General features: G+C 36.8%; 1 protein-coding gene across 1 annotated transcript in view; it reads left to right on the top strand.

Annotated features, from left to right (window-relative positions):
• LOC119576257 (calcyclin-binding protein-like) overlaps positions 1–10,307 on the top strand; it is an 11,888-nt gene extending 1,581 nt beyond the window's left edge. The window contains exons 2-4 of the mRNA XM_037923852.1: positions 6,840–6,941; positions 9,684–9,780; positions 9,946–10,307. Of these exons, the coding sequence (XP_037779780.1) occupies positions 6,840–6,941; positions 9,684–9,780; positions 9,946–10,046 (300 nt within the window). The 3' untranslated portion in view covers positions 10,047–10,307. The remainder of the gene's footprint in view (positions 1–6,839; positions 6,942–9,683; positions 9,781–9,945) is intronic.
• The last annotated feature ends 7,193 nt before the right edge of the window (positions 10,308–17,500 follow it).

Below are 17,500 nucleotides of genomic sequence, written 5' to 3'. Positions count from 1 at the left end.
TAGAATAGGGGTTATGTTTGGTTATGTTTTTGTTTTTTATTGTTATTTGTAACTCTCTGTATGTTTCTAAGACTGTTAACTTGGCTTCTTTTATTTTGGGGGGGTTATGTTCTTTCATGCTTGCTGCTACTAATCATTTTATCTGGGTATTTCTTAATTTTTTAATTTTTTTATTTATTTTTGATAGGCATCTTATTTGTGAGTGTGTAATGATACTACTGGGGTGGTTTTTAAGCAGCTTGTGTCTATTCTTAAGCATAATTTTGTAGGGTTTCTAATTTTTTAATTTCTGTTTTTGGCTATACCTAAGAGAGATACCATATTTTATTTTAGGTTTTATATGATTTTCATAGAATTTTGTAGAGGAAATTTTTTTCATTATATTGATTCTTTTTGAGCATTTAACCCACTCGGCCTGGATGGCAAGAATACAATGCCATGCCCAATGTAACAAAACTTTGTCTTTGTGCAGAGATGGCTCTACAAGTGCTTAGTCACCAAGGAGTCAGTTATTAGTCTTACCTATCTCACCTGTTTACCATTTTTCTTGAATTTTTGAAAGATTCATTTTATTGAATCCGATGGGCATGGCATGTATGTACATGCCATGCCCACTGTGATTTTACTTTATTAATTGTTTTTACACATAGATGGTACACCTGTACTAAGTCACCAATGAGTCAATTATAAGTACTGCCTGACTTGCCTGTTTACCCTCTTCCATGAGTTTTGAAAATATTTTACATTATCTTATATTGCTGTTACTAATGTTTATAACATTATAGTAATTATAATGTCTATAATAAAAATAACACCATCAATATTCATAGCATTAGTAAAAATGACGTTTTGCCCGCCAATTCAAGGAAAGGTGAAATCAGATAAGATCACAAGGTCTTCTAATTGACTTCTTTATGGCTAAGCACTAGAAGAGCCATCAGTGTGAAGAGACATTTCACATACACACGCAAACGCAAACGCACACACACAAATGCACGCACAAGCACGCACACACGTACACACACACGCGTACGCACACACACACACACACACACACACACACACACACACACACACACACACACACACACACACACACACACACACACACACACACACACACACACACACACACACACCACAAAAATACTAAAGTAACCACAAATGAGATCCACCACTCAAATACTGAAAATTACCAACACTTAGAGGACATTACAAACAATACACAACAAACATATCCAAACACAATATAAATTTTCACTCAAATATTAACCCAAACACCAATACAGACAACACCTACAAACATAAATGATGCAAACACACCAAACATATCAGCAAAACCAAAACATGAAATAAAAATGAAAAAAATGTGAACATATAAAACATATTTAAACTAATATCAAATATTTCAATAAACATAAAATCAGAGGTCAGTAACTGAAATAATTACTAACACACTAACAGAAGCAACCCTGATCTTAAAAGGAACATTAGAACATAAAAATGAATAAATTAATTCTCTGGAATACCAGATCCTTATTGACCAAAAAGGTGGAAATAGATTACTTGATAGACAAAAAAAATCCAGAGGTATTCGCAATCTGTAGAACTTAGTTAACAAAAAATGACAACTTTTAAATACAAAATTAGGAGATAGTAAGAAAAGACAACAGAACAAAAGTAAGGGGGCTTAGCTATTTGTATACAAAATAGTATACACTATAAAAAAAAAGAAAAAAAAATAGAGACAAAATAACAGGATTAGCTACAAGAAAAAATAGTAAAGCTTATTACTGATTAATCCTTTCCCGATGGTTGGCATGTACCATGGCATGCCTGGACTATCTGCCGGGGGCATGTATATACATGCCATGGTGTATGTATGGCCATGGCATGATTTTTTACAATTACAGCAAAATAATATATAAAGTCATCTTATAAAATAACTTGGAAAAAAAAAAATGCAAAAATGCAAAAAATAAAAACCTACGGTTTCAACTCCATGATGCCACTCACTGCTTATTTTATTCAGACTATAGAGCGAACAATGATCAACTATGAAGTCTTTATAACAACAAAAATATCCTACAGTCTTGATTTATCAGGAAATATGGCAAATAGAGACCTTGGAAAATAATAATTTTGAAAATACAACATAGGCTCTTAGTATTACGAAGAAAAGGCAAGGGATGCTGGTATTGGGCATGAGCGGTCGTGCATGCTAGGGTGTCGATATAAGCCCCTGGCAGCGAGGCCCGGGCCAATATGAATACTACCCCTCGGGAAAGGGTTAAGAACCCATGTAATAAAATAGAACAAGAAATATAACATTATATAGACCAGTTAGAAAAACCCAAATTGACAATAACAGTTCAATGCTCATCCTTTATGGAACCTGCAAATACATAAAAAAAAAACAGTTAAGACACCTGGAATAAATTGCTTAATTTGATAAATCAAAACAGATGAATGTTGCTAATTTCCGCTGGACAAACCACCAGAATAGACCCTGAAACAGGGAAAAGTACTACTAACAGGAATCCCAGAACTAAGTCATCTAGAAATAAAAACGAGCATAAATTCAGGAAGTGACCATCTCCCAGTAACAATGAAGATAGAAGTCCCAACAATGAAACTCATACAGAAGAAAGAAAATGGAACTTAGTAAAGAAAATAGATAACTTATCAAGAAGAATTAGATAAGAAAGATATCAATAACAGAAGCAATTGAACTAATGAAATACACAGGTAAAAAATATTTAAAGTTTGTTAATAAAAGCAAACCAAGCAAACCCTGAAGGTCAGAGGAAACAAAAAGACTGCAGACAGAAAAATAGCAAGGACCTCCCACAAGGCTCAACTTTAACCTTTGCCCGACGGGTAGTATTCATAGTGGCCCAGGCCCCGCTGTCGGGGGCTTATATCGTCACCCTAGCATGCACAACCGCTCATGCCCAATACCAGCATCCCTTGCCGTTTCTTCGTAATACTACGAGCATATGTTGTATTTTCAGTTATCATTGTTTTCTAAAGTCTCTATTTGCCATATTTCCTGATAAATCAAGACTGAAGGATATTTTTGTTATTATATAGACTCCATAGTTGATCATTATTCGCTCTATAGTCTGAATAAAATAAGCAGTGTATGGCATCATGGAGTTGAAATCGTAGGTTTGTTGTATTTTATTTATAGAATAAATGAGAAAATGTTAAAAACGACTTAATCACATTTTCAGTGGCAGAAAAATAATATTTTGCCGTGATTATAACAAAAAAAAAAACTCATGGCATGTCCATACATACACCATGGCATGTACGTACATACCCCCAGCAGATATTCCAGCCATGCCATGGCATGTACGTACATGCCACCCATCGGCAAAGGGTTAAGTCCCCCTACTATTCAACTTTTGACAACATATCTAACCCTAACCCCTAGAAGAATTAAGCAAAGTGACATATGCAGATGATAATATTTCAGTCATAACAATCAATAAAAACCTGACAAAAGCTATGACAACCTAGAAATAGGGTTAAAACAAATAATAGAATAGGCTAACAAATGTAAACTAACAATAAACCAAAAAAGAGATTAGGACAAATACCAATAACATGAGTAGAGAACGAAGAATTCAAATTCACAACAAACTACACAATCCCAGGTCTAGAATTTATTGCACCAAAATAAACCTGGCTTAACCATATCAATAAGTTAGAAATCAACCAGATGACTGTGGGTTTATGTACTGTCCCCTGTAGTTTTTTGTGAAATTTGTTACATACAGATGGCTTTTGCTCAGCCACCATACAGTCTACCTGTAGGCCCAAGTGACTGCGCTGGACTTCCCCATTCCTTGAATTTGTGGGAAAATGTGTATTTCTTTTTAATGCTATTAATATTGAAATTGTTATCATTCTTATTGATATTATGATTATTAAATTATCGAAATACTAATTACATTAACTCAATGCTGCTTGGAGAACACTGTGCTCTTTTTTTTTTTTTTTTTTTTTTTTTTTTTTTTTTTTTTTTTTTTTTTTTTTTTTTTTTTTGTGTGTGTGTGTGTGTGTGTGTGTGTGTTGTGTTGTGTGTGAGAGAGAGAGAGAGAGAGAGAGAGAGAGAGAGATCAAATGATCCTGTGGACTGTTTACCTAATGGAGAAACTAAATTAATATCTGTACAATTATACTGCTTTGGCCAGTAAAACTAATATAAATACATATTCCTTAAGTAACTATCTGTTCTTATCATTTTTAGTGGACCATAGTATTTCATATTATGGAATATGATTTGGAAATAACACAAAGTCCAGATTAATACTATCTAACCGAAAAAAATGTGAAAGACACATGCGAGACTGAGAGAGAACATGGGTGTCCAGCAAGAAGTATACAGGTTACAGGGGCTTGATGGTTAGGTAGAAATGTCAGTGAATACAGAAAATCATAAGCCATAGTAGACTATAGAAATATAAATTTGGTATAGTCCATATTTGGATTTTTTCATGAACTTGTGAATTATCCATTTGATCTGTTTGCCTCGTTGTGGCACTTGGAGGTCCAGGCATTAGGCTTGTGTGGTGACTTTCCCGGGTGTGTAGCTTGTAGACCCAGCTTATGCTAAGACTCACAGATGGTACCATACCTTCTCTTTGTAAGGGTATTAGCTCATATCTTGGAGGCCCTTTTTTTCTGTATTGCCACTTTCAAAGTCTATAATGGTTATGTCATGCTGTATCAATAATAAGTAACATTGTGTTATTTGTATTGCTTGAAAATCTTGTTTTCAATTTTTATTAACATCCTGCACCACAGGTAATGGCAGGCAGGGAGTAGTTCCTGCAGGTAGATATAGTGTCCTCACTGGAGCCAGTGTTCTGTTAGGCATGGCTCACAGATAGTACACTCCACCCTCATTTACCAATGGAAATATCGAGAAGCTTTGTGCTTCCCTGCACCCTCCACTCAGCAACAGTTTCTTATATATAACATTCCTTGTCACCTTGGCCCAAAGCAAGATTTTTCCATAATGCCACATTCCTGATACCTACCCTTCAGTCATATGTTTTCATGACCGAACAACCCCATCACCCAGATCCAGCAGTTAAAATACTTCATGGCTCTAACTGCAAAAATGGACTTGAGTCTCTTATCATTTTCAAAAAAAAAAAAAAAAAAAAGTATGGCACAGCTAATAGCATTTTGTAATATAGAATAGAAACAGTATAGCTTTCTATACTGTTGTTTTGCCATACACTGGTGTGTAAACACACACACACACACACACACACACACACACACACACACACACACACACACACATGTATATATATATGCATAGATGTGTGTGTGTGTGTGTGTGTGTGTGTATATAGCTGAAGTTTTCTGCTACAACTGGTTTTATCCCTTACTAAGTACTAAGTTTCCACTGTGAAGGCCATAGAGCCCAGACTTTGATGTGCTGGGAGTGTTAGAAAATCAGGAACTAGGGAATCCTGACTGAGCTGTCTAATGAGAGAGCCGCTATGTGTCTGATATCAACGAGTCAGGACTTGGCAGTGAGTCCTTAGGTGTGCCTGCTGAAGACCATTGAGGACATAGCTGCTGGATTTGGTTTGACCCAACCTGGGTATGTTGCCAAGGATGCATTGTGTGCAGTTTGACAGCCATTGCTGTCACACATACATATATACATATATGTAAGGAACCAGCTTCTGGGTATTATTCATTATGAATGTCAAAATATCCCTCCTTAGTGCAGACTAACTTAAGGTAGTGGATTCCTTAATGCTGCAAAAAAGTTATCATCTTGAACGCAGGTATATTAACTAGTGTCTTGTGAGAACAAATGACGTCTGTGGCTCCTATGAGAAATTCACATAATTTTTCCTGAGAAGCCTGACCAATCCACCAAACAGTGCATCTTAGATCACTCCAAGACAACAGGCCATACATTGCATTGCATGGTCAGTTCTGAGAAAATTGAAGCAGCCAAACAAACCTCTCCGAGAAATAGTGGATGGCCCTGTACCAGAAGGCAGCAATCCCGGGGACATTGACTTTACATCTGGTCAAGAAACCTGACAGGACCTCACAGGCTTTTAGTGAATGCCAACATCTCAAACAGCTAACAGTATTGTCAGGCAAACCACAGAACAGTGAAATTAGAAGGAATGAGCTGACTGGAAAGCCCAACTTCTTTGAGTTTTGTTCAAGGAGTGATTCCTACTCTGCTAAAATGATCTTCAGTACATAGTCATAGATATATACATGTAGATATGCCACCCAATCTCCTGCCAAATTGTTCTTCAGAGAAGTCCTCGAATTCCCCAGCAAATTCTTGCCTATCCCCTAGACATATGAATGGAAACATACAACTATACCTTGAGCTAGCAGAGTTCAGTAGTAGAGCACTGGCTTTGTAATCATAAGCTCCTGGGTTCCTGTGTATTCATTATTTTTTAGGGTTAAATAGATATTATATTCAAACACAAGAGACTTCCATTGTAAACATTGTTGTACACTAGTAAAATTCACTAATTTTTGTAAGAGAACCATTTTGGTAAATTACATTCACTATATCTGAACTGTACACCAAAACTCAAGAAGTCACTTTCCGTACATTCTTTTAAAATTTTGGTTATCTTAAAGGCAGAGGGCTTGCTAGTAATTTATAAATTTTCTTATATATAAAATCCTTTTAAAAAAATCTTCTGTTCACAAGTTGTTTTTGGATGGAGGGTCTCTGATTAGGTCAAGCACTTCATATGGCTCCAGAGCCCAGCAACAATTGTACATAATCAAAAGTTATATATTTTATCAAACCTAACTTCTTCCAGGTGTCCAAGGATGTTGCTGAACTGCGCACACTTCTTGCTTCAGCTACAAGGAAGCGCATTCAAGACCTTCTTTCATTAGAATTAAAAAGAATGGAGACTGAGGTATGTTTTGCTTCTGGGGCACTAATCCCCAATTCCAACTGTGCATTAGTGCATAAAGTTGCTTTCTTTCCAGTGGAAAATGTGAGGGTAGTGGTGAGAAGAAATGAAAGAATATTATTTAGGACAGAAAGTTAAATAATGATCAGAAATCAACTTTAAAAGAATACATATAAATATCATTTTCATATGTAAATACTGAAGTTACTGTTTTTTTGTCTGTCTGTCTCTCTCCCTCTCTCTTCTCTCTTTCCTCCCTCTCTTCTCTCTTCTCTCTCTCTTCTCTCTTCTCTCTCCTCTCTTCTCTCTTCTCTCTTCTCTCTTCTCTCTTCTCTCTCTCTTCTCTCTCTCTTCTCTCTCTCTTCTCTCTCTCTCCTCTCTCTCTCTCCCTTCTCTCTCTCTCTCCCTCTCTCTCTCTCTCTCTCTCTCTCTCTCTCTCTCTCTCTATTGTCTTCTTCCTCCTCCCAATGGCAGCAAAAGGTTCCAGCAGTATGGACAGGGAGGGGTGAATCCCTCTCCATACACCCTTTGTGTATGGAATAAGGAAAGTGAAGGCTATAAAGATACTTTTTATGCTTCATACAAAAGTTTACATTCTTAAATAAAACTATATCATACAAACTGTGCCATGGGGGGGCATAGCACAATGATAGAGTTCTGAGATTTGCAATCAGCTTATCTGTGAGTGAGCACTGGTATTCTGGCATTAGTATATTGGGGTCAAAGTCCAGGTGGAAGAGGACCTAGCTACCTTACACATTATCCTCTACAAACATCTGGTGTCCACTTGGCTATGAAACCAACATTTTCATAACTTTGTTACCTATGTATACAGTTTTCATTAGCTATGTGAACATTAGAAGTAAATCCTATAACCAAGGCTTTGTGGTCTGTAACTCACATTCTTGAAAATTAAAAGATTAAATACATTCTTGTATATCTATAAAGTTTTTTTGTTTGTTTGTTTTCCAGTTTAATACTTGCAATAATCTTACAAAAAAAAAGAATAGACTAATTTAGAGAACACGGCATTAGCTAAGTTCAGCAGATATTTGTCTTTGTAAGCACATAAATTTATGCAGCGTATTCTAATACTGTATTGCAATAAATGTGATAATGTGTTAAACACACAAATCACATATCAAACATTACTTTCCCTTTTTGTATATTAATTACAGTTTGCAATAGCACTTAAATGTAAGTTTCAAAGTGCATGGTTAAAGCAAGTTATTCAAAGATTGAGTTGGACAAGTAGAAGATGACCTCATAAGGCAGAATGAAAAATTTGCAGTTTGACCCACACTGCTGGCTTTGATTCTCTGAAACAACACAGAAGTTCCAGACATCATATATTGCAGTGTGAGGCTGCAGAAAGATTGGCTCCTGAGTCCCCATTGTAGAAATTGGATTATCAGGACTGTTTTGTTGAACATAACATTTCATTGAACACTGCTGCTCATTTGATAGGTTTATTAAAATGTTTAATTCCTGAGAGTTCTAGTCTTCAAAAATGATATCTAAAAAGAACTAAGATCACAACTATAATTGACAAAATGGCAGTTTTGAAAAGGCTGAACTAAATAAGAAATTGAGAGAAAGTTTTGAAATTGAAAGTTTTCCATTATGATCAATGAGGCAAGAGACTTCAGTATTACATAAAACTGTGGCATTGTGACAAGGTTTTATAATAAAGTAACAAGAAAATACAGAGTAGGCCATTAGACTTGATTAACATCCAAACAGAGAGACACTACAGGAACAACAGGGAAAGACAGTTCAACTTCCTCATTTCTCACAGTTTGCAGTACATGTTTACCTTTTCAGTTTTGTGTCAAATTAAACATATTTGGTTTCATTTTGTTCCGCTATGCATTATTTAGTGCACTTTCCTATTTCTTTATTTTTAAATGTTTTCGGTGTGAGAGTGACTGGTAACAGTTGTTTTTTGTTTCTTTTTTTTTTTTTTTTCTTCTTTTTTTTCCCTTCCTTCCTTCAGGGAAAAAGTTGCTTTTTCTTCCTTTCATCCTCCCTTCTTTCCTTCCTTCCTTCTTTCCTGCCTTCCTTCAAGGAAAAAGATGCTCTCAGCATGTCTATCATCTGTTCAAAATCTGATAATAGGATTATTTTTTAAATTATTAAAGATTATTTACATAAATCAAAATGTACTATAAGTTTATGCAATATTTGATAAGGTTGGATTTGTTGCTTTCTTGTTGCATGTATCTAATTTATTTCCTTGCATATTTTCATTTGTTTAAGTGTTTGATCTCTTTCTTTATTTCTTGTCTTTTTCCTCTCCTCCTCCACCCTGCCTTCTCCTCCTCCTCCTCCTCCTCCTCCTCCTCCTCCTCCTCCTCCTCCTCCTCTGCCCTGCCTTCTTCTTCTCCTTCTTTGACTTCTCCTCCTCTGCTTTGTTGCCTTCTCATTTTCCTCCTCCACCCCGCCTTCTTCTCATTCTCCCACTGCTTTGTTGCTTTCTCATTATCCTCCTCCACCCTGCCTTCTTCTTCTCCTCATTCCCCTCCTCCACCCTGCCTTCTTCTCATTCTCCTCCTCTGCCTTGCCTTCTCCTTCCTCTCATTATCCTCCACCTTGCTGTCTTCTTATTTTTTTTCTTCTGTAAAGGACTACATGCATGCAACCATTTATTAAACATAAACTTTTACTTCTTTCTTTCTACTCCTACTTGTTTTTTATCATTATCGTCATCTGCTTCTTTAGCCAATAGTTTTCCTGTATTCACAGTTGAAGAATCTCGAGGATTCCGCAAACAAATCAGAGACACCCAAAGCCAAGACTGATTTCACTCCAAAGATCTACACTGTCAACATCAGGAATTACTGTAAGTGCTACTTTTATTTTGTCTTATTTTCATTTTTTATCACTTTTGTGGAAGCCATTCTGTTGTGATCAATCTTTTCAGTAGGTTTTATAATGATCAACAAATCAGTGATAATATTGTAATATTATTGATATGTAATGTATGTAATATATTCTTTCCATACAGCATGGGATCAGTCGGATAAGTTTATGAAGTTATATATAACTCTAAAAAATGTCCATACATTGGAAAAGGACAAAATATCTGTCAAATTTGAGGAGAAGTAAGTAGCACTTTTTAATTTCTTTTATGCAGGTATTAAACAGAGCTTATTTTAGCAAATGTTTAAGAATTCTGAATGAGAGTAGATAATTCCACTGGGGAAAATTTATTTGAGATTTTATTTTGAAGATGTAAATTAATTCACCTTGGTTAATAACATCGTATGTAGTTTTCCTTTGAAGATTTTGTTTACATTAAAATGTGTGTGTAGTTCCTGTATTACATCTGGCTCTGATAGAAAAGAATATGGAAGTCCAAAGTGCTATAACAAGTGAACCTCATCAAATTGAAAATATCATAAGGTTAAAATACATTTATTACATTTACTGACTGAGCATCATAACTTAACATAACATTCCTTAAATATGCTGAAAATGCTTATATCACCCTCCAGTTGGACTTTCCTACCTTGCATAGTATCATGAGAGAAAAGAGCAAAAATCATAATTTAGAGTACAGTGGTGTCAATTAAATGCATGTTATTTGCTTCTTTCTAAAGTTAAAAAGATACAATTCACCCATTGTAAATTGAGTTATATAGTTGAAGCAGTTTTAAAATAAAGATATGGCCACAGTTTACCAAATACCAAGGTAATTGCACTTAAGTTTTCCAGAGTATAGGGTTTTATTATAAAAAGGTATAAACTTTGCATGATGAAATGTGAATTTTAGAGTTGTAGTAGATCCATCAACTTTGCATTAAGATCGTTGTATATTTCATACTGCGATAAATGGGACATGATGAATTTACTGTTACATAGTATTTATTGTATATACATGAATGACATTATTTCATCAGTGGTTTTGATTGAATTTTCATAAATTTTCCAAATACTTTGCTTCCTATCTGTTGTTATACATGCAGATAATTTTCTCTGCGTTTCTTCATGCTCATTCTCGTTGTATTTCCTCCTTTTCTTTTCCTTTGTGTCATTTATTCTTAGTTGTGAGAGTAAATTTCAATTCTCAGTTAACCACTTGGATCTGGTTGCTTCACAGCAATCACATGGCCCAAAATCTGGGCATTAACCCATTGCCGACAGGTGGCATGTACGTACATGCCATGGCATAGCGGGACCATCTGCCGGGGGCACGTACGCACATGCCATAGAGTATGCATGGACATGCCATGAGTTTTTTTTTGTTACAATCACGGCAAAAGATTATTTTTTTGCCAGTGAAAGTGTGATTAAGTCGGTTCTAACACTCTCATTTTTACCATGCAACAAACAAAAAAAAATGCAACAAACCGACAATTTCAACTCCATGATGCCACACACTGCTTATTTTATTCGGACTATAGACCGAATAATGATCAACTATGGAGTCTATATAACAACAAAAATACCCTTCAGTCTCGATTTATCAGGAAGTTTGGCAAGTAGAGACTGTAAAAAATAACGAAAATTTAAAATACAACATATCTTCGTAGTATTACGAAGAAACGGCATGGGATGCTGGTATTTGGCATGAGTGGTCGCGCATGCTCGGGCGACGATATAAGCCCCCAGCAGCGAGGCCCCGGCCTCTATGAATGCTACCCGTCAATTATGGGTTAAGCTTACATGCCACTCTGCCGGGTGCGCAACTTGTAGGCTGTGTGTACACAAACACTCCTGTGCGGTGACAAGACTATGCTTCTCCTTTCTCTTTTTATGCTTACACAGTTTTAGCTTTCTTGTCATTTTCCAATGTCCATATTTGTCATTTGACTTGCATTATCCAGATGGTAATGGACTGTTTTCTTTGCACAGACTCCATATCATCTCTCTAGGTAGTCAATAACTCTGTATTTTTCTGTAATGACACCTGCATTGCTGGTCACAGCGGCCAGGAATAGAATGTTGGGCATGGAAATGGCATCCACCATGGAGCCGTCACACTTTCAGTAGTAGATCATGCATATTTCCTTCCACACATTTATCAGTAGAAATAATGCAAAAAAAACTTTCTAAATGCCAAGAGGTTTGTGCAGTCATGGCAAGTCTTTCTTGTCACCCCGGCCTTCAGCAGAAATGCTCATGACAGCAAAGTCGCATCTCCCAGCCCACAGCCAGATTTTCCCACAGTATGTTCACATCAGCCACCCCTCAAGCCAATTGTTTTCATGGCATAATGGTCACCCCATCCAGATCATAAGGGTTAGATTAATTAAATCACCAGAATGCATTTGAGTGCAGTCAAACGTTTGTTCAAGAATAATCAAGGTGATGAATTATTCTAAGCATGGAAAGGAAAAAGGATGCTTTACATATTGAGTTAGTCATTCCACAGAGGCCGGGGCCTCGCTGCTGGGGGCTTATATCGTCGCCCGAGCATGAGCGACCACTCATGCCAAATACCAGCATCCCATGCCGTTTCTTCGTAATACTACGAAGATATGTTGTATTTTCAATTTTCATTATTTTTTACAGTCTCTACTTGCCAAACTTCCTGATAAATCGAGACTGAAGGGTATTTTTGTTGTTATATAGACTCCATAGTTGATCATTATTCGGTCTATAGTCCGAATAAAATAAGCAGTGTGTGGCATCATGGAGTTGAAATTGTCAGTTTGTTGCATTTTTTTTGTTTGTTGCATGGTAAAAATGAGAAAGTGTTAGAACCGACTTAATCACACTTTCACTGGCAAAAAAATAATCTTTTGCCGTGATTGTAACAAAAGAAAAACTCATGGCATGTCCATGCATACTCTATGGCATGTGCGTACGTGCCCCCGGCAGATGGTCCCGCCATGCCATGGCATGTACGTACATGCCACCCGTCGGCAATGGGTTAATACTTGGAAAATATTAATATTAATACTTGTCATAGTAGAAATTACTTAGTAGAATAATATATGTATGATATTGAAAGAAAAGGGGAAGTCTTCAGAAATGTAAGTATTGAAAAAGACGTAGATACAATTTAAATGTTTTTGATAACTTATCAAATTTTTTTATTAATGTACAATATGCTCTATATTTTGTTGTATATTCATACTGCAGGGTACGTCCATATTACAGTACATATTAATTAACAAAGTAAATATTTCATAGTATATTTATATTTCAATATATTTTTTCTGTATATTTATATTTCCATGTAGATTCATAATTCAAGATGTAACTGCTAAACAGGCTGTAAATAACACAATATAGTGAAGAGCTAGGAAACATAGATATGCCAAAGGCCTTTTCCCTATATTGCTTCTTCAGATCCTATGAAGCAGCATTGTTATGGAAAAGTCTTCAGCATATTTTGTGTGTGTTCTCTCCCTTCCTGTTATTATTTTATTTACTATTTGCCTTACTATTCACCCATCTCCCTCATCTACAGATGTTGAACAAGACTTGGTACGAGAGCCAGCAGAAGAGGATGAGTGGGGAAGATGCAATGCCAGACCTCAACCTGTAAACCACCAGACACCAGCCTTCCTTAAGGGAATAGCAGCAAGGCATTCCACTGGGTAGAGCAAGAAAGCCAAATGTTTGATGTGGTGTTGTGGTTTGTTCTGCATCACCATGACTTTCATTCAGATTTTTTGTTTGTTGGTTGGTTTGTCTGTCTGATGAGGTTGGGGAAGAGAGAGTTATGTTGAGTGAAAGAATTAGATCCCCCCCCTTTTTCTATTAATTTTTATTACAATTGTTATTGTTACTGAGAGGGATATTAGCAAAAATTGCTGTGTCATATCAACTCATTTTTATTGAAAATGCTTTGTAGATCAATGATTACCATTCAGTAGCATTTGCTTTTAGATATTATTATTGTTCATATAATAAAGGTTTTGTTTTCCTGTTTAAGAATTCATCTTTATTGTTTTTCTTTATCCATTGGTAACAATAAGTTAAATACAAATTATTCAGGGATATGTGAATAAAAGGAAAATGTCTGTAAACTATGAAATACAATGTATTGTAATCATGCACATGTTTCATTAGTTTCTTACTGAGGCTCATTGTCTAAAAAATGTATTAGTTTTAGCAGCTTTAGAGGTTTATACTTCACAGGAAGCAGAAGATATGAATACTACTGTCAGATTTTAGTGTTTTGAAGATATTCACAATCATATATGTGTGTATATATTGTTATGACTGGAACTCCTTTTGCATCATTCAGTTTTCTTTATATATTTTTTTTCATACACTATTTATTGAAGTACAAGTATTAGTAGATAGTTTTATTTCTCATATCCTACAATATGGTAATCAAAGAATACTCAGTGATGTTAATACAGGGGTGAGGGGAAGCTTTCTTTCTGCTTGTGGGATTCTCATCACATGGTTTTGTTGATTTTTTAAAACCTGTTCCCCATGTTAGGGTAAGAGGCTGCATCTCTGCCATCACAATTCCTTCTTTGGGATAGGTTGAAAGTTAATATCAGTGCCTCACTAGTAGCCCAATATCTTACACAAAGATAGCATTGATTTGTTGAATACATTGTACTTTGTTTGAGCCATTAGTGCCCCAGGCAAACTTTTAACACAAAGCACTCTCATTTAGTGAACTAACAAATATTTGTTTTACTATTTTACCAAAGGTTATTTACATGGGTCCTGTTAATATGACCTATGGTTCCAGGTACTGGTTTAATGATGTATATCATAATATGCACTGATACAATCTATATCTCTTCTCATTGGCGGTTTAATAGTTTGAACAGTGGTGAAAGGAATTTTTTTTAGATATTGAAAAGTCTTCTTTTCTTGTCTCTCTTCACATAAGCAAGTCAATGATAAGTTTAATATAATCATCAAACTGCAGATGAATGGTTTCTGGATATGGATATATGATATATGGAACATGTTATAATTTCACCTCCAGTGCAAAAAAAGCATGATCTTAATGTGGGGTTCAGCATTTAAAAAAATTGCTTATTCCTGTGATATTTCCATCTCAAATGGTTGTATTTGTTGAAAACTACATTATTTAGCTCAGAAAATATCATAAGAGAAAGGATGAAAGGCTGGCTTTGTGTAAGTCATGAACAGCCTCCAGGATCCATGGGCATGGTATTCCCTTGGTTAATCGCTTAGTCCTTACCCCTCATGGGGACCTGAGGGGTAGACCGTTTCCTCTCCCCTTTTATTTCAGGCTCACCATGACCAATAATAAATGCTTTTTACCCTTATTAGGGCATTAACCTCTCAGTGACAGGTATTAGAAATCTCTCAGCATAATTGGGAACATCCTGCTGCTGGGCACGGGAGTCCACTACATGTAACGGAACTTCCTGCTCAATGTGCTCTAGCGTGTTGCCACTTTTATAGCAGTACCACACAGACCACGCGGTTTCTTATGGCGGCTGTACACATGACCCGGCAGATAAGGCTTGCCCCTTCGCTGGTTTCCTGACCCCTGCCTCTCCTTTGACCACGGCCCCAACCACTGATACTAATACCCCCTCCTTGATTTTTGCAGTCAACTCTATCCATTCCAAATCGTCCACCCAGTTCATTACTCAACCTTCAGACTACACTCTTATCTCTCTCCCAACATCCTTCACTCCATCTCCTAGTACACAGTCTTCTTCATTGTCTAACCCCATCCCCCTATTACTACTATTTATCCTTATTGTCCTGCTCTCAACAGAACTACCTCTCTCCACACCACCCTATCTTCCTCCCGCCCTCGTCCTTCTACTGTTCCACATCTGCTAACCTTTTGCCTGGGTTCAGTTCTTTGTGATTTCCCCTACAGCCCCATACTCTGACAATACCTTTTTCTTCCTACAATGTCTCCATAAACAAATAGGCAAAGTTTCCTTTTGCAGTTGGTTCAATCATTTATGTCTCGTCACAGTTAAATCTGAGTCCCAAATTCGTGCACTATCTACCCTGACTGGCAAACCTATTCCTGCACAGCCTCACTCCTCTCTTAATACTTGTACTGGAATTGCTTCCTTCTCCCCAACTGATTGTCCTGTCTATGACAAGGAATGGTCAGACTATGAAAACGACTTGCTCACTTGCCTTCTTGACTATGATGCAGTAGCAGTCCAGTTCTACGCTATTCTTCCCAGAGGCCAATGTAAGTCATACACCACTATTGCTAAGATTAGTTTCTGTAGACATGACCTCCCCCAAAAGGTTTATATCGGTGGAGTGTCTGCCCTGTCCAAAACTATCGACCCCATCCCTGGTAGTGTCAGAACTGTTGGCTGCCCTGCCATCAAGCTCAAATCTGTAGCAGTTCTCATTCAAACTAGGCCTCACTCTACAGGAGACCAGACAAGAAGCATTCTGGTGAGATTTTTCTCTTTCCAAAACTACTTCACTCCACTCCACTCCCATCTTTTCAAGAAGTTTCAGCATCTCCCCAGTATCTCTTCCCTCTCCCCTAAACCATCCTATCTCTAATCCCTCTCTCCTTAAGTCAAATTCCTTTTCTAGTCTAAATCCAGATCCCCAGTGCCTACCTTTATTTCTCAGACCTTCCAACCCAACTCCCCTCCAGAAACTCCTGAAGACATCCAAATCTTCCTAAACATGACCCAAAAGAAAGTTCCACTCCCTCATCCACCGTCTATTCCCTCTATTCCTACTCTCGCTGCATTCAGTCTTTGCTGATATCCATCCCCCTCCATGTGCATCACCATTCCCTCTCTCTTCCCCATAATCCTTACGACTCCCACCTGGATGCCACCAGAATGTCCTTCTCCAGGTCCCTCCCCTCCTGACATTCATGATATTTCACTGCCTTCACCTGTTCCCTTATCTCATTCTCTGGATTCTTCTCCTACTTGTACAACTTCCATTTCTATCTGTATTACCCTTTGCTTGTTTCATAATGGCTCTTCTGCAATTTCCCTCATACAGTGTTGCTTTTCCTTCCTCAGACACACTCTCCATTTGATTTAATCGCCCTATACCTTTGACCCCATCTCCTTTACAAATCCCCACTGTATTCCATTTACTCCCCCTCTATACCCTTTTCATTACCATTCTATCCTACAGCATTCTACAACTTTTGACATCTCTCATCACATCCTAGGCATTAACTCATTTCCATCCTTTTTAACACAACGTGTTTCCATAGTGTTATATGACCTTTGATGTATAGCACATTTATTTCTTCTAAGCATTAACCATTATTTTAGGGCTTTACCCCCAAGCCCCACCCTATCATTATATTTTGAATTCGATCCTAATGACCTTAGGTGTTGACACAGCAGAATTTTTTAAAATAAAAAAAGCCCTCTGAATTGCATCTCCAACCCAATGAAAAAGGCATAAATAGGTTTACGGTCACGTTGATCAACAAAGGGTTTGTTTTGAAGATCTACGATGACGATCTTTTACTTTGTGGTTAAGTAGAAGTGCACATGTAAAACAGACAAAACAGATTCTCAACATTTTCTCGACACATTGTTAATCGCACCTGTACCTTACATTCCTGAGGGTATAATTCAGATAGAGGTGGTAAAAAAGTTACTTTGCACAAAAAAGTTAATTCATACTAAAAGATATAAGAAAAG

Source organism: Penaeus monodon, chromosome 8 (genome assembly GCF_015228065.2).
Source record: "Penaeus monodon isolate SGIC_2016 chromosome 8, NSTDA_Pmon_1, whole genome shotgun sequence".
Lineage (NCBI taxonomy): Eukaryota > Metazoa > Arthropoda > Malacostraca > Decapoda > Penaeidae > Penaeus > Penaeus monodon.
This window is presented reverse-complemented; position numbering and strand designations above follow the sequence as displayed.